The 26,736-nt window shown below is 50.4% G+C and overlaps 1 protein-coding gene across 2 annotated transcripts; it reads right to left on the bottom strand.

Annotated features, from left to right (window-relative positions):
- Positions 1 to 3,937: 3,937 nt before the first annotated feature.
- On the bottom strand, positions 3,938 to 18,465 carry ANHX (anomalous homeobox). Of its 2 annotated transcripts, XM_064379503.1 has the most exons (9): positions 18,217 to 18,465; positions 15,694 to 15,821; positions 12,539 to 12,662; positions 11,611 to 11,827; positions 10,985 to 11,108; positions 10,199 to 10,491; positions 6,309 to 6,456; positions 4,321 to 4,405; positions 3,938 to 4,024 (listed from the first exon to the last, which is right to left on the bottom strand). In XM_064379503.1, the coding sequence occupies exons 1-9, from the start codon at positions 18,463 to 18,465 to the stop codon at positions 3,938 to 3,940; spliced, it is 1,455 nt and encodes a 484-aa protein (XP_064235573.1). The 2 variants fall into 2 exon arrangements, with proteins under 2 accessions (XP_064235573.1, XP_012330600.2); XM_012475177.2 differs by lacking the exon at positions 10,199 to 10,491 and having other exon boundaries at positions 6,309 to 6,437.
- Positions 18,466 to 26,736: the final 8,271 nt, after the last annotated feature.

Genomic DNA, 26,736 nt, shown 5'->3' with positions numbered 1-26,736 from the left:
GGAGGGTCGCTTGAGCCAGGAAGTTCAAGTCCAGGCTGGGCAACATAGCAAGACCCCACCACTAAAAAGATAAAAATAAAAACATTGTGCTAGTCGCATACTGCATGATACCACTTATATGAAATACCCAGAATAGGTAAATCCAAAGAGACACCATATTAGTGGTTGTCAGGGGTCAGTGGAAGGATGGAATAATAGTTGCTTAATGGTGACAGGATTTCCTTTTGGGTGATGAAAATATTTTGGAACTAAGAGGTGGTGGCTACACAATTGTGCATGAACTGTCACAGAAGTGTACATTTTTAAAAGTTAATTTTATATTGTGTAAATTTTACTACAATAAAAAAGTAAAATCTAGTCCACAACATTCCCTCACCAGGGTGAGCCCTCATAGCCTGGCATTTAATTCCCTCCACAGCCCAGTGCTGCCCGGGCCTGGCCAACCACATTCCAGACGTGCTCCAGCTACACTATCTGCCATCTCCTAAACCCATGGCTGTTTCATCATTCCAGGTTCAGGTCACCTTCCCTCTGATGCCTTCACAGACACCTCGTGATCAGCAATGCCTCCTCAGGGCACACAAGGTCTTTTGAAATTTGCTCTGCTGTAATTCATACCTCAGTACATGGTCTCCAATGGTTGTCTCATTTCAATAAGGAGAAATCAGTGTTTTCTTACCATCATGTGCAGGTGTCTTGCTCAGGTGACTCACAGCAGTCTACCAGATATGGCTAGTTCCTTGTGCTGAGCGGGCAGCCAGGCTCAGGTGGTTGAGTGAGTCACCTGCAATCACACAGCCTCTAAGTGGCTTCACACTCAGGTTTCAGCCCAAAACCTGGTCTCCAGGTGCCACTCAAAGTTTGTAAGTCATAGAAACCTGTGTCCAGGACACACAGGAGAGGTGTCCCAGCTATGGGGGTACTTGCCCTGTGATGAGATGGCCCAGGTCCTGCTGTAAAGCCTTGTGAGCCACACAGACCCTATTATAAATACACTAGCCTGGGGCTCCCCGAGGAAGTAGAATCAGGCTAGTATTGTAGTATTTTCTTAGAACTGAGGCCACCTGCACCTCACTTCGATCCACACCTTTCCCACTCTCTGTATGCTAAAGATCAATTCTAGGGCCTGCCTCAACCCTGATGATTCAGCTCCACGGAGACTCCCCACAAAACCTTGGGGGCTCTGCAGGCAAGCAGAGCAGGAGGGATGCTATCTGAGTCACAAGGGGCTTTTGCCTTTAGGGGCCTAGGACTGCAAGTACTTTCTGCCCAGACCACAGGAGGCACTGGAGCCCCCAGGAGAGGTCCCCTGTTCTGGCTCAGCATCCAGAGAGGAACCAACCTCTGGATTTTCCTGCCTTCAAAACTTCAGCACCCCATTCGCAGAAGAGTCTTGATCTAACCCTTACTGGGCAGGGGATCCCAATGCCAGCCCCAAACCTAGAAGTTAGGCCCTCCTGTGAACTGCCTGGAGCACCAGGTACAAGGATGGGGCACCCTGGGAGGGGCCATGGTTATGTGGCACCAGCAGGGATATGGAGATCACCAGCAGAGACAGAGACACTGCTGGGGTTGAATTATGGCCCCTAAATTCATATGTTCAAGTACTGACCCCCAATAGCTGTGAATATGGCCTTCTATGGAAAGAGAGTCTTTGGCGATGATAAATGTGAGAAGTAATTACAGCCACCCTTAGTCCACTATGACTGTCCTTATAAAAAGGGGAAATTTGGACACAAAAATGCACACAAGGAGGACGGTTGTGAAGACTGAAGCTTTGATGTCACAAGCCAAGAAAGAAGCAGAGCTGGAGAGAGGCCTGGAGAGCTCTTCCCCCTCTTCAGAGACAGCATGGTTCAGTTTCCTAGACTTCCCAACTCAGAGACAACAAATCTCCATTGCTCTAAGCCTCTCAGTTTGTGGTACTTTGTTGCAGCAGCCCTAAGAAAGGAACACACACATATTCTGCTCCAACCACTACTCTCTTCAGACCACAGCTGCCACCCCAAGCCCATCTGAGGGTGAGTCAGGGAATTAAGGCCCTTCATGGGCCACCATTGCTATTGGGTGGTCATTTCCACTCTGTCGGGAAGTCCTGGCCTCAGCTCTCAGTCTCCTGGAGCTGTCCTGAGCCTCCACCTTGCTGTCCCTGGAGTCCAGAAAGCACAGGGCTGGCCAGACCCCACCCCTCACACCTCTCTAGGCCCCTCCTCCCAGCCATCGATCCATTGGAACAGTCGTATGTCCCTTCATTCTCTAGATGGTGCCACAGGAAGGCACAGAAAGGAGTCACACCACACCAGCTGGTCATGGCACCTTACCTGTGTCCACTGGACCCAGGCTGGTCCTACAATGGGATGAGGGCAGCACAGGCTGTGGGGCCACATCCCATTGTTAGATGTGGGATAAAGCCAGCAAGGAGACGGGAAGGAACGGCCTGTGAGCAGCAGCCCCTCCTCACAGGTGCTGAGATAGGCCTAGGCTCTGCATGTTTCCTGGGAGGGTCAAGAGGTGGTGCCTCCTCCCACAGCAGCCCAAGGCATGGTAGTCACTGCTGCTGCTTCTGCTCTCTGAGTCTGGGGAGTCAGCCTGTGGTGGACATGGAGGTGGTTCTCCTGCTACAGGTAGGCAAGTGGCTGTGCCCTCCACTTCATACCACCATGCTGGCAGCACATCCTCTGAGTGCAGTATCCCTGGGAGGCTGGTCCCAGTACCTGCCTGCTTCTCCTATAGACCTGGGGACTACCAAGGATGTGTGAGGCCACAGGTGAGCAATGCGATGGCCTCCAGACCCCAAGGCTCCTGTTCTCTTTGCTGTGCCACCCCATTCCCTTCCTATCACAGTGCCCTTCTCCAACTGTCAAGATTCTCCTGCTCCCCCTATCCCCACTGTCAGGTCTCCCAGCCATGGCTCCTCCTCCTGTTCCACCCATGACCCCACAGGAAAGTCGGTATTTGTGCCTCTGTCTCCACAGAGCAGCTTGGGAGCTCCTGAGAGCAGGGCCAGAGTCTGAATTCTCTGAGTTAAGGGCTATTGACCTCAGCCCAGATCACGTGTGGGTCTCCCCTGAGATGGGCACATGGTCAGGTGGGCACAAGGTCAGGCACAGGCATTCCAAAATCAAGGCCAGAGGGCTACCACAAGTGACTCACAAATTGAGCTTCCAGGAATTTATCCTAATAACCAGGTGAAGGGCAAAGGGCAGAGGACAGGGATGCCCATCCTAATGCTGCATCTAAAGCAGACACACTAGAAACCACCCAGATGTTCATCTGTCAGGCACGGCTGCATGATTAATGTACACTCGCATCATCAAACACTGGCCCCAGGTGAAAAGGATGATGTTCATCTCTGTACTTTGACATGGACAGATGCCCAGAATACATGGCTAAGTGAATAAAAGGGGGAGTTCAAAACATTAAACTTTAATTGACTACAACATTTGTGTCATAGACACAGTGATTTACAACCCGAAGGGAAAATCCACCCTACTGTGCCCTGTGTGGGCTATCCTGACACGTTTGCCTCCCAGTACTCAAGGGAGAAGCCCCTACACACAGGAATCTCAGAACACTCAGTAAACTTGGTGGAAAAGTTGGGCCTTGTGTACGGGCAGATGGCAAGGCAGCCAGCAGCAGAACACTCCCCTCTAGAATGGCCTTCCCTGCACACAAGTGCACAGAAGCCTGACTCTGATCCAGTTCTGCCTGAGTGTGACAGACCCACCTTTGACTTCTGATCTCAGGAACATTTCTCAAATGCTTTCTCTATTACAGGGAATTGCCAACCAAACTATTCAAACATGACAGTGGGAAAGAATCTCTCAATGCTTTTCAGCAGAGCCCCGAGTGGAACTCTGGGGGCCTTCCTTCTGTTGAACAACCAGACCATCCACACACACTCCTCCTGGGATGCTGCCTGGCTCCTGAGGACAGCTCAGCCCAGGCTGCTCCCTGAAAACTCAAGGAGCATCCTGGCTCCCCAGAAGGCATCGCCAGAGGCCTGGCTGTCGGAACACTGCACCTGGAAGACAACACAGGGTTAAACACAGAGGCTGCCTGTGCCAGGCTAGAGACCTGCCTTCCTTCCTGGGCACCTCCTGACCTCTGGAAGACCCCCCTCCAGTCTGGACTCAGGAGGGAACATTGCTCGACAGCACCCCTCACCCCAGCTCCAGGTCCAGTAACGTCCAGCCACAAATCATCCTTGCCCCTGTTCATCTTTGCCTGGTGTGGCACCAGCTGAGTTCTCCTCAGCACTATGAGCTGCAGATCCAGGAGTAAAGAGGGAATCATTCAGTGCTCATAGGGAAGCCTCACCTGGCTGGAGGGCAGGGCCTGGCTCAGCTCCATGGCAGACACAGGGCTGGGGAAGGCGGATGGGGCTGGAGCCAGCTCTGGAGGGCTGGAAAAGAGACAGTGTAAGGATAGGCTGTCTCAAGGGGACACTGGGTAACAAAATCCACCCAGCTGTGCTTTCTTCCTCATCAGGAACCATTCTAATACCTGATACTCATCAGAACAGACTCTTTTTCTGCAGGGCTGTCATGTATGTAGGGTGTTAGGAGGGGAATGAATATATTACACTGAAAGCAGGGTCAACTGGTGGGTCATAGGGGCAACTGCACAGAAGGCTCAGGGCAGGCCCATGGAGCCAGTGAGCAGAAATGTGGAGGAAGCAGAGATCTCAAAGGAGGAACAGGCCTGGGGTGTGGAGACAAGACTGCGGGGAGCAGGAGGGAGAACACGGATGCACGGCACAGTCACTCAGGACAAGGGTTGGTAGTTCCTCAGCAAGGCCAGCACAAATGTAACACGTGACATGGCCACGACACTCCTAGGCATGAACCAGGAGAAAGAAATGAAGGCGAGTGTGCACACTATACACACACAGGATGTTCACAGCAGCCTTATCTGTGATGCCCCCAAATCCCCATCCACAGGCAAGGGTGAAGAAGTTGTGGCACAGCCACGCCATGGCATGTGGCTCCAGAGAGGGAATAACTATTCACTTATCCACAACACGGTGACTCTCAAAATAGTCATGCAGAGAGAAGGAAGCCAGACCAGAGCAAAACAAAAACCTGAATGTATATTGTATTTACATGAAATTCTATAAAATGCAGCTAATCCTTAGTGACAGAAGCAGATCCATGGTCCTGGGTGGCCAGGGGGAGGCTCAGAAGGGCAGGAGGGGGGTACACTGAAGACCTTTATCATAGTGGTGGCCTCATGTGGACGTGAAAGTCACACTGAGAAAATTCAGGTGCTCCATCTACATATGTACAGTCAGTAACACCTCAATGAAGCCACTTTTAACCAAGGAACTGATGTTCTCAGGTTGAAAATGGTCTTCAGATTGGAGCAGCGAGGCGTGGGAGCTGGAGAAGCAAGAAGGGTCGAGACGGCCATGTGGTGAGGTCAGGCGAGACACAGGGGACACTGTGGCTGTGGCAGCCTCTGCCTGGTCTCAGCTCCCAACCATGAATGGAAAAGTGAGTCCATCTACGTGGTGTACATTTTCTCACAATCTGGCTGTTTCAGCAAGCAGACCATGTGATTTGGGGGCTGCTCCCCCTTTTCTCCTATGTCCCCTATAATCCTGCCCTTGCTAGCGTGAGCCTTGAGTCAACCTGGTTTCAGCTTCCTGATGAGGGAGGAGACCTCACACTCTGGGTACCTGCTGTGCTCCTGCTGGCCCTAGTGTAGACAGGATGGCATGTCTGCTAGAACAGGAGTGGTGGGGGTGATTGCCTCCCCACCAGAGGACTGCAGGTCACCCTGTGACACTCCTTCCTCCCTCCTGTCTCTGCAGGATTCCACCTGCTGTGTTGGCCTCGAAGGCCCTGGTCATCTTCTCTCTGTTTCTGAAGTCTACAGTACTGACACTATCAACAGCAAGTGCTCACAGGGCCGTTCAAGACCCCCAAAAGTCCCTTTAAAACTACAGTTCAGAATATTAAAACAGGATGTTGATTCTGTCAGAAACTGACAGTGTTTGTCCAGGGAAAAGAAAACACCAGAAAGAGGCTGCTGGGGCGCAGGGTGATTTGGGGGGAGGGTGAGCCCTGATAATGTCCAATAAATGGGATGCCCACATCTGCTCTGATGTTTTGAGGTGCTCTTTTGAGACAAAACTACCCTTTTCTTCGTAGATGTAGGCTGTGGGGGACTGTTACAGTTTTCAGCAATCCAAAGGTAAGGGCTCTATCTGCACAGTCTGGGATGGCGAGTCTGCAAACTGGGCATTACCCTACCTTGTGGCCCATACAAAGTATTGTCCAGGCCTGTGGCTCTTCAGGGCTTACCTCTGGGTGAGGATGAATTCACGAGCTTGCAGTGGGGGCTGTGTCACCAGGAAGTTGCCCACCCGTAGCTCTGCCCGTCCATTGCTTGTGCCTGGACCCTCCTCCAGTTGCACGCTCTGGGGATGGCCGTTGGGTGGGCCAGCAAACCCTGCATGTGATGAGATTCCATGGCACACTGGCAGGAGGAAGGAACACAGCCCACGTGTGACACAACCAAGACCTTAAAGTAGGGAGGTGGATGCAGCCCAGCCCAGAACACATGAACCAGACTCACGGTCCCTGGGCCTTAGTCTCCCTTTCCAAGGAAGGAACTGTCACCACCATTAATCTCAACAAACTTTCTAGGCTTCCAGAGACCAAGACATGGTCGCATTCTGGTGACTTAAATGCTGCCAGCATCGCAGACCTCACGTGCCCTCGGTGCCAGAGTGAGAGTCTGCAGCTTGCTCCCTCCTGCTGGCACGGAAGGACGTGCCAGGAGCCCTCAGTCTCCTCTTGTGGCTGGTTCAGAGTGCTCAGCCACCAGCTCTTGATGGTTTTCACTTTTACTTCTTACTAAGGTTACCAAGATGTCACTGAGGTATAAGCTGTCACTACCTTCCCCTCCCTTTGACTTTCCAGAGAGTAGACAAGCTACTGTGGATTTCGTCAATTCTGGGTGGACATTTAGGAAAGCTGTGGCCTGAGAAGGCAGGTTTTTTCCTGCCCTGAGTGTATTAGGCTATAAAACAAGTGTTAAGACGGCCCTGATCTCAAGACACAGAACAACAGGCCCAGGGGTGAGGCTCGTGTTGTCCTCCTTCCTGTACACCAGAGTCACGACCTAACCTGGTTCTCAGCTGCCTAGGGCCTTCTTAGGTCAAAGGGACCTTCCTATGTGCCTGCTTTCTGCTACTTTCTCTTTCATGCAGACTTTACAGGCACTCTGGATAGAGAAAATGATATTCAAGCACTAGTTTGGACATTCTGGTTCCATCCATCATAGTAGAGCAATGGACTACATATTCTCTCTCCAAGAGAAAGGGAAAGCCATAAGCACAATGTCCACAGTTGTGCAGTCAGGATGCAAGTACAGCTGATGGTGACGGGGTGTCTGGCAGGGAGCTGGGGCGTGGGGCAGGGGCTGTGATTCCCAAGGAGCTCAAGAAGGAAATCATTCAGGTGCCCAGGCAGTAGCAGGGAGCCCGAAGGCAGGGATTTCAATAGACAGAACAAAGGAGTTTGCTGATTCCCAGGGAACATCACCCTTCACTTGTGCAGGCCCCAGGTTTAAAGATGAGCTCCTCTTGTCCCAGTGTGAAGACACCCAGTGACTGTCCCCACTCCAGCCTCATTAGTAATTATAGACAGGCAAATGTGAGTCTCCAACAGTTAAATTAAAAGGACAGCAAGACATGAAAGGCCAGTGTGACCAAACTGACAAGTCCCCTCCAGAGAAGTGAGCCCTAAGAACCCTTCCTCTTTCTGCCCCTGCATCAAGGAAGGGTCAGAATCCATGGTCCAACAATCCTGCCTTTAGACAATGAAGCATATTTAAAAAAAATTCTTATTAGGAGCCTTAGGGAAGTATAAGATATTACATTCACAGAAAGTAACATAATCTGTGAAGGAAGAAGAGTTCTAAGATCAGTAAAGAAGGACTGAAATTCTCTTAAGATATATAACTGTTGGCCAGGTGTGGTGGCTCATGCCAGTAACTCCAGCACTTTGGGAGGCCAACTTGAGATCAGGAGTTCAAGACCAGCCTGACTAACATGGTGAAACCCCCGTCTCTACTAAAAATACAAAATTAGCCTGCGTGGTGGCGTATGCCTGTAATCCCAACAGTTTGGGAGGCTGGCTTGAGATCAGGAGTTCGAGACTAGCCTGACCAACATGGTGAAACCCCATCTCTACTAAAAATGCCAAATTAGCCAGTGCAGTGGCACATGCTGGTAATCCTAGCTACTTGGGAAGCTGAGGCAGGAGAACTGCTGGAACCTGGGAGGCAGAAGTTTCAGCAAGCAGAGATCATGACATTGCACTCCAGCCTGGGCAACAAGATCAAAACTCTGTCTCAAAAAAAAAAAAAAAAAAAAAGATACACAAGTCTTAAAACAAAAAAATCAAGACAGAATTTAAAAAATACTAAAAACGCACATACAATTAAAAAAATACAAGATAAAAGGTAAGTTCTCTGGGTGAATGGTCCCAGAGTTCCAACATCCAACTAACATTTGTGTTCTAAAGAGAGGGCTGAAAACATGGAAGCAGGAACTTACCAAAGATACTATCAAAGGATAAAAAAAAATGCACAGAGCTTACAGGAGACCTTATTCTTTAAGATGAAAGTCTTAACAGCAAGATGAAGCCAAAAGACCCACACCTCGGACTCTCAGTGTGAAATTTCAGAACATCAAGACCAAAAAAAAGAAAAGAAAAAAAAGGAAAGAAAAAAAAAAGAATCTAAAAGCTTCAAGAAAGAAAAAGCATGTTACCTTAAAGAGAATATACACATTGGGACACCTGACAACACTGAATGCTACCAAAAAAAAAAAAAAAAAAGATAAAATGTCTTCAAATTTATGCGGGGGAAAAAGTATTTTCAACTCAGAATTCTGTCCTTGCAAAATTGTTAATCGAATGTGAAGACAGAGCAAAGATGTTTTTAGAACGAACAAGGACTCAGATAATTTATCTTGCAGGCACCCTTTCTCATAAAGTTAACTGAAGATGTTGGCTAACAAAACAAAGGAGTCAAATAAAGAAAAAACTAGACCTGAAATTCAGGACACCCTGGAGTAAACCCAGAGAAGCAGCATGGGAGCACTGGGGACAAGGGCTTCACTCCAGGCCTAGGGAGCATCACTTGGATGGGAAGGTGAAAAAACCCCCAGCAGTGAGTTTTCAGATGAGATGCTTCAAATGCTGAAAGACGTTAAGGATGTGATAAAAGCACACAATGGAAAAAGAAAAAGGAAAGGCACGGAGAAGCGCCAAGAAGGAAAAAAGCTGAAGAGAAAAGATGTATATACCCAGAAAATATTAAATATAGGTTAATTTGGCTGGGCATGGTGGCTCACACCTGTAATCCCAGCACTCTGGGAGGCTGAGGCGAGTGGATCACGTGAGGTTAGGAGTTCAAGACCAGGCTGGCCAACATAGTGAAACACCATTTCTACTAAAAATACAAAAAAGCTGGGCATGGTGGCAGGCGTCAGTAGTCCCAGCTACTCAGGAGGTTGAGGCAGGAGAGTCACTTGAACTCAGGAGGCAAGGCTGCAGTGAGCCCCAAGATCCTGCCACTGCACTCTAGCAGCCTGGGTGACAGAGCAAGACTCCGTTCTCAAGAAAAAAAAAAAAAAAAAAAGGAAAGAAATATAGGTGAATTCATAGCGCCAATTTCCTCCTTACAAACCGAGAAGTCTCACGATTCTGGTGTAATGGATGGACAAAACATACATCTAAATACACATTCTTTAAATGATTTTACAGCTTCAATCATAACGTAGAAAGAAACTAAAATCATGACATCTTACTACGGGCTAAGCGGGGTGGATAGCTGGGGAATCTAAGGAGCTCAGCCTCCTCTGCTGCACCAGGTGTTAACAGATAAATCAGGTGGACTGCAGTGGAGAGCGCAGGGTGGCAGCTCTTTCCTTTCAACTTAACTCTTTCCTCTTCAGTGATATGCATACACACACGCACACACACACACAGTAAAATGGATGTGAAATAATCTGGGATGTTTGTGGGAAGAGTCTTTGTTCTGGCTACATTGACTCCAGGTCTAATAAAACATCATGGGTTCAAGCAGTGTGGCCTTACCCACACTTCTGTTCCCTCAAGCAGGACCCAAGTAGTCACAACATCTGGTGCTGAAACTCATGGTCTGTCTGAAGTGGACCCACCTGTAGGTGTGGGATCTCCAAGGGTGGCAATGGACACGGCCACCGTGGTGTCTGCAGGGCCCATCATGAAGTCCAGCCCATGACTGTGGACTAGCTGCCCAGTCTGGAAGGAAACTTCCTTGGAGGATGCCAGTGCAAGAGACATCAGCCAAGATTCAGGGGCAGCCACAGCTGGATCCAGTATGTCACTGCCAGCAGCCAGAGGGCAGAGGCCAGGGCCAGGGCAGAAGAGGGGAAGGGTAGCAGGATCATGGCCAGGCCCCTCCTGGTACATCTCGCCACCTGGCAGAGACCTGGGGGACATGGAGAACACTGTCTCTTGGTGGGCAGAGGCTCCCTCGGGCCAGGGTAGCAGGGAGCATAGGGTGCACGGACAGAGCTCAAACAATGCTGGTGTGCAGTAGGAACTCAAGACATACTGGCTAGTATTAACTCAACGAAAAGCAAAACAAAGTACTAGACACAAACCACGGGGACAGCTGGGTGTGTCCTTAGGTGGCAGGCCTGCAGGTGTTTCCTTCTAAGTCTGTCCCCCATTCTCCAAGACAGACATGAACTCAGGTTATGAGTCAGGCTGCAGGAGCACATGTGGGGTCAGAAGAAACTGCCCCCCACCCTCGTCCCTGAAGCGGGCTCCTGCTGGCGGCTTTCCTCTCACCGGGGCCTACCTGATCCCAGTGTGGGGGTCCTGTCATCTCTGTGCCCACTCCATGTCCTAGTCTGTACCCAAGGAGGAAAGGGAACTGAATAGGTGAGGTGATTCCATGGCCGTGGAGATGACAGTACCTGGAAGCCAGTGGCCTTGAGACTGTCTCAACTGCAGGCAAGTCCGGGGCTAAGGCCAGTGGTTCCCATGGTCCTTGGGTGGTCTCTGGAAAATACTGTGGAGGTCCCTTTTCCTCACGTTCCTCTGAAAGTGATGAGATGGAAGGGGAGGCTTAGGGAGGCTCCAGGTCCGAGTCTCCTTCTCAGCAGGTACGAGCAGCCCTGCTGATTGGAAAAGGCTGTCGCCATGGGGCCATCCCAGTATTTTTGCTTCCTGGCCTGTCTCTGGTGTGAATCAACAATCCATAATTGCCAACCCAGGACACCCCAAATCCTGGTGCTTGGTTCACTTCTCAAACTGACTCACCAACTCCTTCTATGGCCACACGACGCCCCTCCTCTCCAGCCCAGCTCCTGGCCCTGTCACACAGTGACCTTGAAATGCAGAGGGGCAGCCACAGCCCGGCCTGTACCAGTCTTGAGCCTCAGACCTTCAGACTCTGTGATCTTGCTCCACAGAGTGACACCTGGAACCTACTGACTCGGGGAGGGCTACCCCCCTGTAACCAGCATGACTACCCAGGCCTGGCCCTTGTCAGAAATCAGCTCCCCAACCACAAAGAAACTGGGGCCCTTGGGCCACTCACCTGACCACTGAGGCCTGTCCACAAACACAGAGTCAACACGGGGCTTGCCTGAGGGCTGCAGGAGGTCAGGACCCCACTCCCTTGTCCCAGGGTCTTCAGCTGTGGCCTGCCCGGCCGGCTCCATGTGCTTGGGAAGGGCTCTTTGGCGGCGCCGGTAATTGGCAAACCAGTTGTACACCTGCTCAGGGGTCAAGCTCGTCTCCAAAGCCAAGTTCTCCTGCCCCCAAACAATAATACTTCTAGCCCTGCTTCCATTCCCTGAGGACAGGGGTATGTAGAAGTGGCTCTGATAGCTCATTTCCACCAAGAAAGATGGTGAGAGCCCAGCCTAACGTCTCCAAGGACAGCAGAGAGCGGTGAGCATGACCAGAATATGCAGACCTCACCTCTCGGGCTGATTCCCATGCCCTGGGCAGTGAGGTCCAGGCCAAGTTGTCTGCACAGACACATATGCGTATCCCCGTGACTGGGGTTCTTGCTAGGCCCACCCAGACAGCATGCCCAGGGTCACCCGAGACCCAGAGGTGCAAGGCCTGCAGAACCACACCACCTGTGCCCGGCACAAACCCACCGTACAGTGGGAGAGCATGTTGGTCGGCGGATGCCTCAACCCATTGTCTCGGTGCCTGGCACACAGTGAGTGCTGAGTGTGCAGCTGTGGGGTCACACACAGTGATGTTATGACCCCATGTGAGAAAATGAAACCCTTCATGTGGCAGACAGGACAGTCTGTAGGGGCTGCCAATCAACGGGGTACCTGCTCGTCCCCCATCTTACTAAGAACTCTGGACACAGACGTCCAGAGGAGAGGCTGAAACCACCAGCACCCTGGGGGACAGGGTCACTGAGGAGCCTGGGGTAGGGATATCCCCTTGCGGGGGGAGGCACCAGGGGGAACCCCTGGGTCCTGGGTGTCTTCTATTCTTACCCTCTCAGCCTTGCTGGGGTTGGTGCTCACCCCCACAGCGAAATTGTGCAGCTTCTCTCGAACCTCTCTGGGGAAGTTCCGGGTCTTCAGCCCCTCTGGGCAGAGGGAGGGGGGCGGGGGGTTCCTGGGTGAGGACAGGGAGGAGGCAGTAACAGACAGGGCCCTCCAAATCTGTTCCCTTCTCCAGGCCTAGCCTTCTGCAGAAGGTCACACTTCCTTCCCTGTGCCTCCTCCTGGAGGATGCCACTGTCTCCTTGTCTCTCTGACACACCCAGACCCCGGCACCTTGCCACTAAAGGCACTGCTCCCCAGCTCACAAAAGCCAAAGTTAATTTCTTAACTCTCCTCTTAACTGGCACCTCCTCAGCTTCACTGGCTTCTGAATTCTGTGCACCACTGAATTTCCTCTTCCTCTCACTGGCCACATCTTGGCTGAATCTTCCTCATCCCCCTCTGGGTTACAAAGTCCCAGAGGTCTGTTCCCTGAACACAGAGGACCCCTCCTTTCTCTGTGCCTTCCCAGGGTTTCAGCGTCACTCACAGAGAGGACAAAGGGATGTGTGGCTGGCCAGTGCTGGAGCTGGACACCAGGGGTGTTCCCGCTGGTCATGCTCCTCTCTAGTGCTGAGGAGATTTGAACATTTCACAAGAAAAAGGTGATAGATGCAACAGTGTTACTTGTCTGTAGAAGGCATGTCATCCCAATGCCTACTTAGACATCTGAAATGCATCTCACACGTCATGAATTCCAAAAGAACTCCATCCTCCCTCTCCAAACATTCCCCCAGCCCCTGTGCACCTCAGTGAAGGAACCCTCATGCCCCTGGTGGTTCTCACACAGGCCAAAAGCCCTGGAGTCTGCTTTAGTCCTTTCTCTACCTCCTGCAATGTGTCCAGTCCATCAGTAAACCCCCTAGCTCCACCTCCAAAATGTACCTTGACACAATCCTGTTTCTTTTCCCCAGCCACTGTCACAGCCCAGGGCCATGACTGGAACCTCCTGGAAACCCCAGCATCTACTCCTGACCCCTGTATCTGCATCTGCTGTGACTCAGATGCCACCCCTTCCTGAAAGCCCCCAGGGACCATCAGCCCCTGGAGTCATAACCCAATCCAGCAGCTACCATGGCTGCAGGCCCAGTGTCCTGTTGCTCGTCAGCCTCTAAGGCAGGGTTGGTGAATCCCATTCCACCACCTGCTTCTCTGGCTACAGTCTAAGAATTGGTTTTACATTTTTCTTTCTTTCTTTTTTGAGATGGAGTCTCACTCTGTTGCCCAGGCTGGAGTGCAATGGTGCAATCACGGCTCACTGCAACCCTCACCTCCTGGGTTCAAGCGATTCTCCTTCCTTAGCCTCCCGAGTAGCTGGGATGACAGGTGTGCACCACCACACCCGGCTAATTTTTGTATTTTTAGTAGAGACGGGGTTTCACAATGTTGGTCAGGCTGGTATCGAACTCCTCACCTCGTGATTTGCCTGCCTCAGCCTCCCAAAGTGCTGGGATTACAGATGTGAAACACCACGCCTGGCCTGATTCACATTTTTCAAAGGCTGTTAATACATATACCCCAAAATATATACTACATGCCCCTGAATACCAGGCTCCTCTGACCCCAAGTCTTTGAATGTGCTGCCCCTTCCTGGAAACTTCTGCTCACATGGCTGGCACCATCACCACACTCAAGACTCTCCTCCAAGACTTGGACCAGCCTCCACTGACCACCCCATCTAAAGCAGCCAACCACTCACAGCCTCTTCTGAATATATTCTCTTCGTAGCACTTCTCACTCTCTGAATTTTCTGATCTACTTCATTTCTTTGTCTGTTGGCCACTGTCCACCTCCCAATGTCAGTTCCAGGGAGGTAAGGCCTGGTCTTCATCCTCAGCACCTCCCAGAACCCAACAAGCAGGGGACACTTAACAAACATGCCAACAAGATGACACCACTGCACTCTGGCAGGCTGTCAGCACGTCTGTGGAGGGACACAGTCGCATCCCCTGAAGACCCCACAGCTGATTTACTGCTGGGCTTCTGAGAACTTGCCTCACTCCACCACTTTATTTGATGGCTACCATGCAAGAAAATTCCCTGGGCCAAAAAGGTATGCATGTCTTCTTCCTCCAGCGACCAGTATTCTTAGTGACCAGGCCCTGTGGCTCAGGAATCCTTCCTGACTTGGGCTGTCAGGAGTTCACAGCAAGATCTATAGCCCTTTTCTGACCAGTGGAGAGCACCTGAGATGAAGAGTAAAGGCTCCCAGGAGTTTGAGACCAGCCTGGGAAATACAGCAAGACCCTGTCTTCACAAAAAATTAAAAATTAGCCAGGCATGGTGGTCACAGGTACTTGGGGGCTGAGGTGGGAGGATCACTTGAGCCTGGGATGTTGAAGCTGTAGTGAGTCATGACTGTGCCACTGCATGCTAGTCTGGGCAACAGAGCGAGACCTTGTCTCAATTCTTTTAAAAGAACAAAGGCTCTAATACCTCCGTGTCTGGGCTACAGTCCTGGCTTTGCAACTCTCACGTGGGCCTCAGATTAACTTTTCTGTGCCTCAGCTTCCTCACTCATAAGTGGTGATGATGGTGATAACAACCATTACTAGCAGTAACATTTATTTAGTGCTGATAATGGTGGCAATGATTAGGACTACCATTTATTTCATGCCTATCACGTGCCCGGCACTATTCTGAGCCCCTGACGTGTAACTCATGCTAACACTGGCAACATTCTCACCCTGACCTCTTTGAAAGGCCTTGTGGCCCCTCACTGGCCACCTGCCCTCCATGCCCACTGTCCCTGGTTCGAGGGCCCCCTTTCTGGCCGGTCCCTGGGTGGGTGCTAGGGGCGGGGATGATCAGGATGCCAACCTCCTGGCCTTAGCCTCAGTCACGTTGCGGTCAGCCATCCATTTTCAGCCATCAGTTGAGTGAAAGGGCTGGTGGAGAGTGTAGCTCAGTGATCAGCACCCAGCACTAGTGTGACACACACTGAAGGCATCTTATGCTGACTACACTGTGACTTCCTGCTCCGGCAGACTTTCTACCCGTGTCTCCTCACTTCTACTTTGCTTCAGTCCCTCTGGGATTTGCATAGTACATCTAATCCCTTGGGATCCCCATGAAATACGCATGAGTCAATCCTCGTGGGTTACCTCTTTCTGCAGCGGAACTTCTGCACGGGAGTGAGCGCAGCCACACCCAGCCTCCTCATGACCAGACGGTAGTGGATGTCATTCCAGAGCTGCACCAGCTCCTGGCTGCCTCCTGGCACCTGGCACCCCTGCCAAAAAGAGCATGCTGAGCCCTGGCCACCCACCCTGGAGCACTGTTGGGACCTGTGTCTACCATCCCAAACCGACTCAGCAATGGGGAAGGCAGTGATGGGATGAGCAGGGTTCTGGGTTCAAGCCCACTGATTTTACAAAGTGCCAGTGTGGCCACACAATGCGGGCGTTGAGTCAGATGGCCCTCACTCCATTCTCAGCAGGCTCAGCGGTGTGACCCTAGGCCTGCCAGGTCGCCTCACAGACCTTGGGCAGATGCATTCACAACAGCCTTGAATGGGCTGCCTTTAAACCTTCAACCCTCCTCAAAACACAATGGTAAGGCCCATGTGACAAGGGAAAGTCCAGTGATTCTCTTTTGGCCAACAACAAATGACAAGTGGAGCCGGGGTCAAAACCACATGGTGTGATTTGAGGGTCTGACGTCTGATTCACATCTTACGTGAAAGACTTTTGTCTCCCAGCAGCAGTGCTGGCCCCTCAGCACATTCTAAGGTGAGGGGAATGAAGGGGTCCTTGTCCAGTTCACCCATCCGCTTAAACGGAGGATGCCTGGTGCTGGTGTCTCCTGTGATTCCTGTGTGGCTCCCACCATTCCCTTAATTCTAATCATCTGCCACAGGAGTGGTCCCTGTGGCCCCATATCAGCCTTTAACTACAGGGGTGCTTGGACCATCCTGGCAAGGGAGGTGCTGAGAATCATTCAGCTTTCTCTCTGAGGCATCAGAGAGGCCCAGTCTTGCTGGGCAATGACCCCTCAGAGCTGATACCTCTGTGCCGCAGTCTCCTCCCAGCATGTGGCCTCAGGGAACCTACATGACATGGGGCAGGGCTGGGCAGGAACACCCTGCACAGGCTGGGGTTGTTGCCCATTCTTGGTGTGGTGGTCCCTTTATGTCTCCCAGGTCTCAGCCCAGGTGGTGCTGAATGGTGCATATCATGTGCTGGATGCCTGTGTTACTTGCTGAAATCTGAAAATTTTTGAATTGCAGAAAACATTTAGCCCGAAGGGCAATATGGCTCCTCAGACATACACGTGGATCACCCTGACTGAGCTTCTAATTCCTCTCCAGGGGGTTTCATCACTGATGCCAGTGAGTGCCTTCACGGCAGTCGTTACAACTCTTAACTGCATGCCCTCGTTTGTTTACTTCATTCATTCTGACAGATTTGAAAGCCCCCGAGCCCTGCCAGGTTCTCGGTGTCGTGCAGTGTGTCAGTCAATCTTGCTGGGAGAGACTGTGGTGGCCCTGCCTCTGTGGACCTTCAGTGCAGTGAGGGAAGCAGAAGGAAGGCACATCGACAAACATATAACCTTCTAGTTACAGAGGAAGGGCCAGAGACGGGGTAACGGGGGGCAATACTGGAGAGTGAAGGAGGCATCACCTCCACGGTCTGACATTTAAAGTAGTAACCAGAAATGTAGGAAGGTACCAGCCACACAGAGCGAGGTGCCAGCCTCCAGCAGACAGAATGACACCTGCAAAGGCCTTGGGACAGAGAAGTATCTCAGGAGTTGGAATGGCAAGGAGACTGGTGTAGCCACCGCAGAGGAGGCTAGGGGGAGCCAGAGGTGAGAGGACAGCAGCAGGCTCAGACCCTGGCTCTGGGGGCCACTGCTCAGGGCACACACTGACGCCATTTGCATTATAAAAACTCCTTCTAGCTGCTGTGTGCACAGGTGGAGCGGGCAGGAGGATACTACACTAGCTTTGTTGGGGGTTGGAAGGAATTGAGTATCTTGAAGGTAAACTCACAATGAATTATGCATGGACTGAATTACAAGGCCAAAGAAAGGAAAAAATAGGCCTTCAAATTCCTTTTTGGAAACCCTTTGGGCCATATGTTTTCTGCAATTCAGAATTGTTCAGATTTCAGCAAGTAACATAGGCATCCAGCACATGATACGCACCATTCAGCAGCACCTGGGGCAGCACCCTGTCACCAAGAATACCCTTATTTAGGCAGCAAAATGTACATGGTCACATTAGTTGGACCAACAAACGCTATAAACAGCTTCAGATCAGCACAGGTCAGGTTCAATGCCTAATGTGTTGAGGTTGAAGGTACCAGCAGGTGAGTGACCAAGACACTTTTGGTTTTCAGAGGTCTCCACTGCAGACTTGCAGTCAGGGACTGAGAGGGGGTACAGAATGCCTTGCTGACTGAGATGTCGACTCTCCCAGATTACCAAACTTGTTAGAGCTTAGTGATGACAGTGGACTAAGCTTATGTAAAACGCACCTCCCAGGTTTTTCCAAGGCACTGGGGTGTGGGCCTCTGGCCAGCGGGTTCCTAACTCCCAAGTACTACTGCAGTGCTGGGGATGGTGGAGGCTGCCTGGAGAAGTGGCCACTTCTCTCCACACCCTACCCCGAAGCCCAGACCTACCTCCAGGAGCCGGCAAGCCGCCTGCTGCTGCTCCTCCTGGTCCAGGACTCGGGCACACACCAGGGCTACATCTGCATTGTCCAGGAGGTGCAGGCGGAGCTGGCTGTCCAGAATGGCTGAAACCAAAGGCTTCACCTGGGCAAGGTCGTGCTGAAAGTGCCGGCACAGCCTGCCTGCAAGGGTCACCAGCTCTGCCGGGGGTGGGCAGGTGTCCTCATGCTCCTTCAGCAGATTCAGGAAGCTCTGCATCCCGTGCTGGGTTGTGGCCACTCTGCCAACACAGAGAACAGTCTCAGGAATGGCCAACACTGACCACACCCTTTCTGTCAATCAATCATTCAACCCACTCTGCGAAGCAGGTGATGCCACGACTCTGCTGCCATAACCCTAACCCTAACCCTAACCCTAACCCTGAGAGGGCAGCACCATGGCAGACACCCTCTAGAATTTCCTTCTAATCCCCAAAATACTTTAGTCTCTAAAAATTTTTGTAGTTTTAGTAGAGACGGGGTTTCATTATGTTGGTCAGGCTGGTTTCGAACTCCTGACCTGGTGATCCGCCTGCCTCGGCCTCCCAAAGCGCTGGGATTACAGGTGAGAACCCCCACGCCCGGCCCACATGCACTTAACAGCAGAAAACGCCTCTGCCAATAGTTCATGCAAACTTCGCACTCACACGTTTGGTCCGACTGTACGTGTCCTAACGGGGCCTCACCTAAGGACGTTCAGGGAGCTGGCAGTGACCGCTGTTCCCAACAAAAACCATCCTTCCCAATCCATGTTACTCCTGCGGAATACATTTCCATAAGAGAAGTGGAGACACGGCAGCAGGTGCTGCCGCCAACGCTTTCGTTTTGAAAGGTCTGTGGGTCTTCGGAGCCGCAGAGACGCAGCCAGGCTGAGCGCTCCCAGGCGACGGGCTCTTCCCGCGCGCGCCAAGGGGACGCGACCGAGTCGACGCCCCCGCTTCCCGGCTCCAGCGCCCCTCAGTCGGGTCCCGCCTCAGCGCGCTGCGTTTCCGGGAGGCCCCGGACCCCGACTCCCTCGAGGGAACAGAGGCTGCAGGGGCCCTGGAGGAGGCGAGACGAGGCTCCCGGGCCCGGGTTTCCCGCGGCGCCGACGCCGCCGGCTCCGACAGGGGCGGGGTTCCCGCCATTTCTGGAAGCAAAAGGGTTCCCGGGAGAGACCTTGGCTTGTCCGCCCGGTGCCCTGAGGGGCGCTTGGCTGCGCCTGGAACGGAAGGAAAGGGTCGCGGGAGGGGGCTCTGCTTGGCTTCCCGACTGCGGCAGGACCCCACTCACGGGCAGCAGCCCCTACCTTGGCGGCGCGCCGCTCGCTGCAGAGGCCGGGACTCCTGCCTGGGGCTCCACCCTCACCCCTGCCCCGGCCCCGCGCTCCTCACCCTCCGGGACGCCCCCGCCCGCGCCCCTCACCCTCTGGGACCCGCTTCTGCGCCTGCGCACGCACTTGGCGCGCACCCGAGGCTGGCGAGTAGGCGCGGGCGGCGCGGGCGCTACAAAGTATCCAGGCCGCGTCCAATCCCCGCGAGGCCCCGCCCACGAGCCGCCCGGGGCTTGCACCCCTCAGCCGCCGCTGCGGCCCGCGGAGTCCGGGGGTGGCGGGGGCGACGCTGGGCTCGGGCGTCTGCGGCATCTGCGGGTCCGAGGAGTCCGGGGCATCCGGAAGGACCGCGGGCCCCGGGGGTCCGCAGTGCGGGTTCCGAAAGGCCTGGAGCTCCGCGTCCTCGGGCGCCGGGTGCGGGGTGGGTGGGGGAGGGCGCCGCGCCCCCCGCCCTGAGGTGGAGCGGAGGGAGCCGTGACCCGCGGCTGACCCCGCGCCGCCCGCCCTGGCGCAGACTCAGCGAGTCAGGCTGGGGTCGCGGCTCCGTGGGGCGCAGCGCGTTCCTGGCGCTGGGGAGGAGGGCGCCCCTGGAATCCAGACCCTTAGGGGACGTGCCCGGGTGTAGCGGAGTTCACACCTCAGCCCCGGCTGAGGCGGGGGCGTGGGGGCCGGGGATGGACGACGTCCGCCCAGATGAGCCCTGCGGGTGGCTCCGTCAGGGAAAGCCTGGAGCAGCCTGACCGCGGCTGACCCCATGACCCCGGGCACCCTCGGACGGGCGGGGCTGTGGTCCTCACAGACCCGGTCAAAATACGGCTGGGAAATCAATGAAGACCCCAAGTCCTGGTGTGGGCACAGTTCAGACTCTTCCCTCGTGGAGTTCGTAGTTTTTTGTGTGGGTTTGTGGGATTTTTTTAGTGCTTTATTAATTTTTTTTTGTTTTGAGACGGAGCCCCGCTCAGTCGCCCAGGCTGGAGTGCAGTGGTGCGATCTCGCGTCACTGCAACCTCCCCCTCCCAGGCTCTGTGGGTAACCCCGTATATAGGTACCGAGGAAGGAGCGCTAAGCAGAATCCTGGCACAATTAAGGCCTGGAGAATATCTCAGTTTTTAGTGTTGCTACTCAGTTATTTCCATATATATATGTAACTGTATCTTAGTTTATAATCAGAGGCATGCCTAGAGTAGATACAGTACAGAGCATGAATTAAGGAGTAGGCAGCTTATAATCGGAGGAATGCCTAGAGCAGACACAGTGCAGGGCATGATTTCAGGGAAACAGTTGTACCAGGACAAGAATCCATGGCCCAGGCGGCAGCGTTCAGTATCGTAAAGATACCCGCTGTACGGCAGGCTTGGGGCGAGAGCCACTCCTCCTGATCAAGGAGTTGTAGGACCTTGCTCCAGTTCTTGTGGAGGGCTGCCCTCAGACAGGCAATCACACCTTTATGACTGAACTTTATCAGCTCTTGCTACTGTGCTGCTCGGAAAGCATCTTCTCATAGAACTCATTGGAAGCCGCCAGCAGGTGGCGTACACCCTGACAGTTCTGTCACTGCTATGTGATTTAAAGCATCCTCCTATGAATCTTCTTAGTAGCTTGCCCATAGATAGAAGTATTGCACACACCCTCTTCACTGCGCACGGCCCACCTCCATGCCTCGATGACCTAATTGGAATGGACCCCTTGCTGCGCACTGTCCTCCTCCCAGCCTAGGTGACCTAATGGGGGTGGACCCCTTGTTTTATTGCTCACGACCCTATCGCTATCCTTAAAGATGACGTCGCTCACTGCCCTGCCCCCTAACCTATACGCAATAATGACTGACGCCTCTGGACATTTGGGGCCTCGCCTGACTCTGCTTATAGGTCGCGTGGCCCCCCCCAAGCCCAGCTGCGTTTTCCTTGTACTTCTGTGTCCTGTCTCTTTATTTCTTGGATCCTGCACCTCAGCACAGCATAAAGGACACCCCACAACCCTGTGGGCCGTCAGCCCTACAGGTTCAAGCCATTCTCCTTCCTCAGCCTCCTGAGTAGCTGGGATTAGAGGCATGCTCCACCACGCCTGGCTAATGTTTTGTATTTTTAGTGGAGCCGGGATTTTACCATGTTGGTCAGGCTGGTCTCGAACTCCTGACTTGGTGATCCACCCACCTCAGCCTCCCAAAGTGCTAAGGCTACAGGCATGAGCCACTGCGCTCGGCCTTTTCTGGTGTTTCATACAGTAGGTTTGGAAGGTATCCGGAAATGCAAGACCAAAAAGACCTTGAGTTGTTTGTTTAAAAAGGCAGTGTCTTACTCTCTGGCCCAGGCTGGAGTGCAGTGGCACAATCATAGCTTACCCGAGCCTCAGTCTCCTGGGCTCAAGTGATCCTCCCTCCTCAGCCTTCCAAATTGCTGAGACCAAAGGTACCCACAACCGTGTCTGGCCTTGAGTTGGTTTTCAAAAATATTTAAGGTCTAACTGGAAAGAAAAAAGTCAATAAATGCACAAGACTTTTGCAGAAGGATACACCTCTGCATTTATTGGTTTTTTTTTTTTTTTTTAAATCTTAGTGTTTGTTCCAGTGAAGATGTGCAAACAGCCCAAGCCTCTGGTGGAAGATTTGCTAAATAAAACACAGTTCAGACGGCATTGGTTCCTGGAAGGTTATTAATAGTGATGCTGAGAGGGTTGCTTGGGCCCGGCTGATAATATATTGTACAGTAGAACCCTGCGTTCTAAGACAGAGGTAGGAGCCCACGTGGAATGCAGAGATAAAATGATGCATGCCACATCCTAAACCCTGGTGGCTCTGGGGTGGCACTTTGTTTCCGTATCTTTATTAGGCATTTTAATTTTCTTCTTTTTCCTTATCCACATTTTCTAAGTTTTATAAAATAATTTTGTGGTTTTCTATTTTTAAATTTCTTCTTAAGGAGTGGAAAGAAAAGGACAACAGGGTGTGGAGAAGCAGGACCCGCTGACCGAGTCTGGTGGGCCTGGAGCACCCTGTGGTTGGTGGAGAACAGAATGCAGGTGTCTGAGGTACAGAATAGAATAGAGCCATAGTCCCAATTGCTCTCCATCTGTTAAGCACCAATGAATGTAAAACAATGAGGCCTAAAATGTCAAAGTAGCTACATTGTTAAATTTATATGAATTCAGCACATTTTGTAATGTATTTTTATTTTATTTTATTATTGCATTTTAGGTTTTGGGGTACATGTGAAGAACATGCAAGATTGTTGCATAGGTACACACGTCAGCGTGATTTGCTTCATTCCTCCCCTTCACCTATATCTGACATTTCTCCCCATGCTATCTCTCCCCAACTCCCCACCCCCACTGTCCCTCCCCTATTTCCCCCCAACATACCCCAGTGTGTGATGCTCCCCTCCCTGTGTCCATGTGTTCTCATGGTTCAACACCCACCTATGAGTGAGAACGTGCAGTGTTGGATTTTCTGTTCTTGTGTCAGTTTGCTGAGAATGATGGTTTACAGGTTCATCCATGTCCCTACAAAGGACACGAACTCATCGTTTTTGATGGCTGCATAATATTTCATGGTGTATATGTGCCACATTTTCCCTGTCCAGTCTATCATCGATGGGCATTTGGGTTGGTTCCAGGTCTTTGCTATTGTAAACTGTGCTGCAATGAACATTCGTGTGCATGTGTCCTTATAGTAGAATGATTTATAATCCTTTGGATATATACCCAGTAATGGGATTGCTGGGTCAAATGGAATTTCTATTTCTAGGTCCTTGAGGAATCGCCACACTGTTTTCCACATGGTTGAACTAATTTACACTCCCACCAACAGTGTAAAAGTGTTCCTATTTCTCCACATCCTCTCCCGCATCTGTTGTCTCCAGATTTTTAAATGATCATTATTCTAACTGGCGTGAGATGGTATCTCAATGTAGTTTTGATTTTCATTTCTCTAATGACCAGTGATGATGAGCATTTTTTCATATGTTTGTTGGCCTCATGTATGTCTTCTTTTGTAAAGTGTCTGTTCATATCCTTTGCCCACTTTTGATTGGGCTTATTTGTTTTTTTTTTTTCTTGTAAATCTGTTTTAGTTCTTTGTAATTTCTGGATATCAGCCCTTTGTCAGATGGGTAGACTGCAAAATTTTTTTCCCATTCTGTTGGTTGCAGAATCACTCCAATAACTGTTTCTTTTGCCGTGCAGAAGCCATGGAGTTTGATTAGGTCCCATTTGTCTATCTTGGCTTTTGTTGCCAATGCTTTTGGTGTTTTAGTCATGAAGTACTTGCCTACGCCTATGTCCTGAATGGTTTTGCCTAGATTTTCTTCTATGGTTTTTATGGTGTTAGGTCTTATGTTTAAGTCTTTAATCCCTCTGGAGTTAATTTTAGTGTAAGGTGTCAGGAAGGGGTCCAGTTTCTGCTTTCTGCACGTGGCTAACCAGTTTTCCCAACACCATTTATTAAACAGGGAATCCTTTCCCCATTGCTCATTTTTGTCAGGTTTTTCAAAGATCGGATGGTTGTAGATATGTTGTGTTGCCTCCGAGGCCTCTGTTCTCTTCCATTGGTCTATATCTCTGTTTTGGTACCAGTACCATGCTGTTTTGATTACTGTACCCTTGTAGTATAGTTTGAAGTCCGGTAGTGTGATGCCTCCAGCTTCGTTCTTTTTGCTTAGAATTGACTTGGTTATGCGGGCTCTCTTTTGGTTCCATATGAAGTTTAAGGTGTTTTTTTCCAGTTCCATGAAGAAGGTCATTGGTAGCTTGATGGGGATAGCATTGAATCTGTAAATTACTTTGGGCAGTATGGCCATTTTCACGATATTGATTCTTCCTAACCATGAGCATGGAATGTTTCTCCATCTGTTTGTGTCCTCTCTTATTTCCTTAAGCAGTGGTTTGTAGTTCTCCTTGAAGAGGTCCTTTACGTTCCTTGTTAGTTGTAGTCCTAGTTATTTTATTCTCTTTGTAGCAATTGTGAATGGCAGTTCATTCTTGATTTGGCTCTCTTTAAGTCTGTTATTGGTGTATAGGAATGCTTGTGATTTTTGCACATTGATTTTGTATTCTGAGACTTTGCTGAAGTTGCTTACAGTTTCAGGAGATTTTGGGCTGAGACGATGGGGTCTTCTAGATATACAATCATGTCGTCTGCAAATAGAGAGCATTTGACTTCCTCCTTTTCTATTTGAATACTCGTTATTTCTTTTTTTTGCCTGATTGATCTGGCTAGAACTTCCAATACTATATTGAATAGGCATGGTGAGAGAGGGCATCCTTGTCTAGTGCCAGATTTCAAAGGGAATGCTTCTAGTTCTTGCCCATTCAGTATGATATTGGCTGTTGGTTTGTCATAAATAGCTTTTATTATTTTGAGAAACGTTCCATCAATACCTAGTTTATTGAGGGTTTTGGCCTTCTCTGCATCAATTGAGATAATCATGTGGTTTTTGTCTTTGGTTCTGTTTATGTGGTGAATTACTTTTATAGACTTGTGTATGTTGAACCAGCCTTGCATCCCTGGGATGAATCCTACTTGATCATGGTGGATAAGCTTTTTGATGTGCTTTTGCAATCGGCTTACCAGTATTTTGTTGAATATTTTTGCATCTATGTTCATCATGGATATTGGCCTGAAGTTTTCTTTTCTTGCCGAGTCTCTGCCGGGTTTTGGTATCAGGATGATGTTGGTCTCATAAAATGATTTGGGAAGGATTCCCTCTTTTTGGATTATTTGGAATAGTTTCAGAAGGAATGGTACCAGCTCCTCTTTGTATGTCTAGTAGAATTCAGCTGTGAACCCATCTGGACCTGGGCTTTTTTGGGGTGGTAGGCTCTTAATTGCTGCCTCAACTTCAGACCTTGTTATTGATCTATTCAGGGTTTTGCCGTCTTCCTGGTTTAGGCTTGGGAGGAGGCAAATGTCCAGGAATTTATCCATTTCTTCCAGGTTTCCCAGTTTATGTGCATAGAGTTGTTTGTAATAATCTCTGATGATGGTTTGAATTTCTGTGGAATCTTTGGTGGTATCCCCATTATCGTTTTTTATTGCATCTATTTGATTATTCTCTCTTTTCTTTTCTATTAATCTGGCTAGTAGTCTGTCTGTTTTGTTGATATTTTCAAAAAACCAGCTCCTGGATTTATTGATTTTTTGAAGGTTTTTCTGTATCTGTATCTCCTTCAGTTCTGCTCTGATCTTAGTTATTTCTTGTCTTCTGCTAGGTTTTGAGTTTTTTTGATCTTGCTTTTTTCGCTGTTTCAATTTAGATGATAGGGTGTCAATTTTAGATCTTTCCTTGCTTCTCATGTGGGCATTTATTGCTATATATTTTTCTCTAGACACTGCTTTAAATGTGTACCAGAGATTCTAGTATGTTGTGTCTTCCTTCTCATTGGTTTCAAAGAACATCTTTATTTCTGCCTTCATTTCATTGTTTATCCAGTCAACATTCAGGAGAAAGTTGTTCAGTTTCCATGAAGCTGTGCGGTTCTGAGTTAGTTTCTGAATTCTGAGTTCTAAATTGATTACGCTGTGGTCTGAGAGACTGCTTGTTATGATTTCCATTCTTTTGCATTTGCTGAGGAGTGATTTACTTCCAATTATGTGATCAATTTTAGAGTAAGTGTGATGTGGTGCTGAGAGGAATGTATATTCTGTGGATTTGGGGTGGAGAGTTCTGTAAATGTCTGTTAGGTTTGCTTGGTCCAGGTCTGAGTTCAAGTCCTGGATATCCTTGTTAATTTTCTGTCTGGTTGATTTGTATAATATTGACAATGGGGTGTTAAAATCTCCCACTATTATTGTGTGGGAGTCTAAGTCTCTTTGTAAGTTATTAAGAACTTCCCTTATGTATCTGGGTGCTCCTGTATTGGATGCGTATATATTTAGGATCGTTAGCTCTTCTTGTTGCATTGATCCTGTTACCATTATGTAATGTCCTTTTTTGTCTCTTTTGATTTTTGTTGCTTTAAAGTCTATTTTATCAGAGACTAGAAATGCAGCTCCTGCTTTTTTTTGCTCTCGATTTGCTTGGTAAATCTTCCTCCATCCCGTTATTTTGAGCCTTCATGTATCCTTGCATGTGAAATGTGTTTCCTGGATACAGCACACCGATGGGTTTTGGCTTTTTATCCAATTTGCCAGTCTGTTCCTTTTGACTGGGGCGTTTAGCTCATTTACATTTAGGGTTAATATTG

This window comes from Aotus nancymaae, unplaced genomic scaffold (genome assembly GCF_030222135.1).
Source record: "Aotus nancymaae isolate 86718 unplaced genomic scaffold, 86718_ANA_hifiasm-v0.15.2.pri h1tg000021l, whole genome shotgun sequence".
Taxonomy (NCBI): domain Eukaryota; kingdom Metazoa; phylum Chordata; class Mammalia; order Primates; family Aotidae; genus Aotus; species Aotus nancymaae.
This window is presented reverse-complemented; position numbering and strand designations above follow the sequence as displayed.

What these genes read in the sequence shown, in the direction of transcription:
- ANHX (XM_064379503.1), bottom strand. Translation starts at nt 18,465, where the DNA reads ATGCAGAGCTTCCTGAATCTGCTGAAGGAGCATGAGGACACCTGCCCA. An exon ending in CGGCTTGCCGGCTCCTGGAG is followed by an intron (nt 15,822 to 18,216) that starts GTAGGTCTGGGC and finishes TCTTTTTGGCAG; the next exon opens with GGGTGCCAGGTGCCAGGAGG. An exon ending in GGACAGGCCTCAGTGGTCAG is followed by an intron (nt 11,109 to 11,610) that starts GTGAGTGGCCCA and finishes CATCACTTTCAG; the next exon opens with AGGAACGTGAGGAAAAGGGA.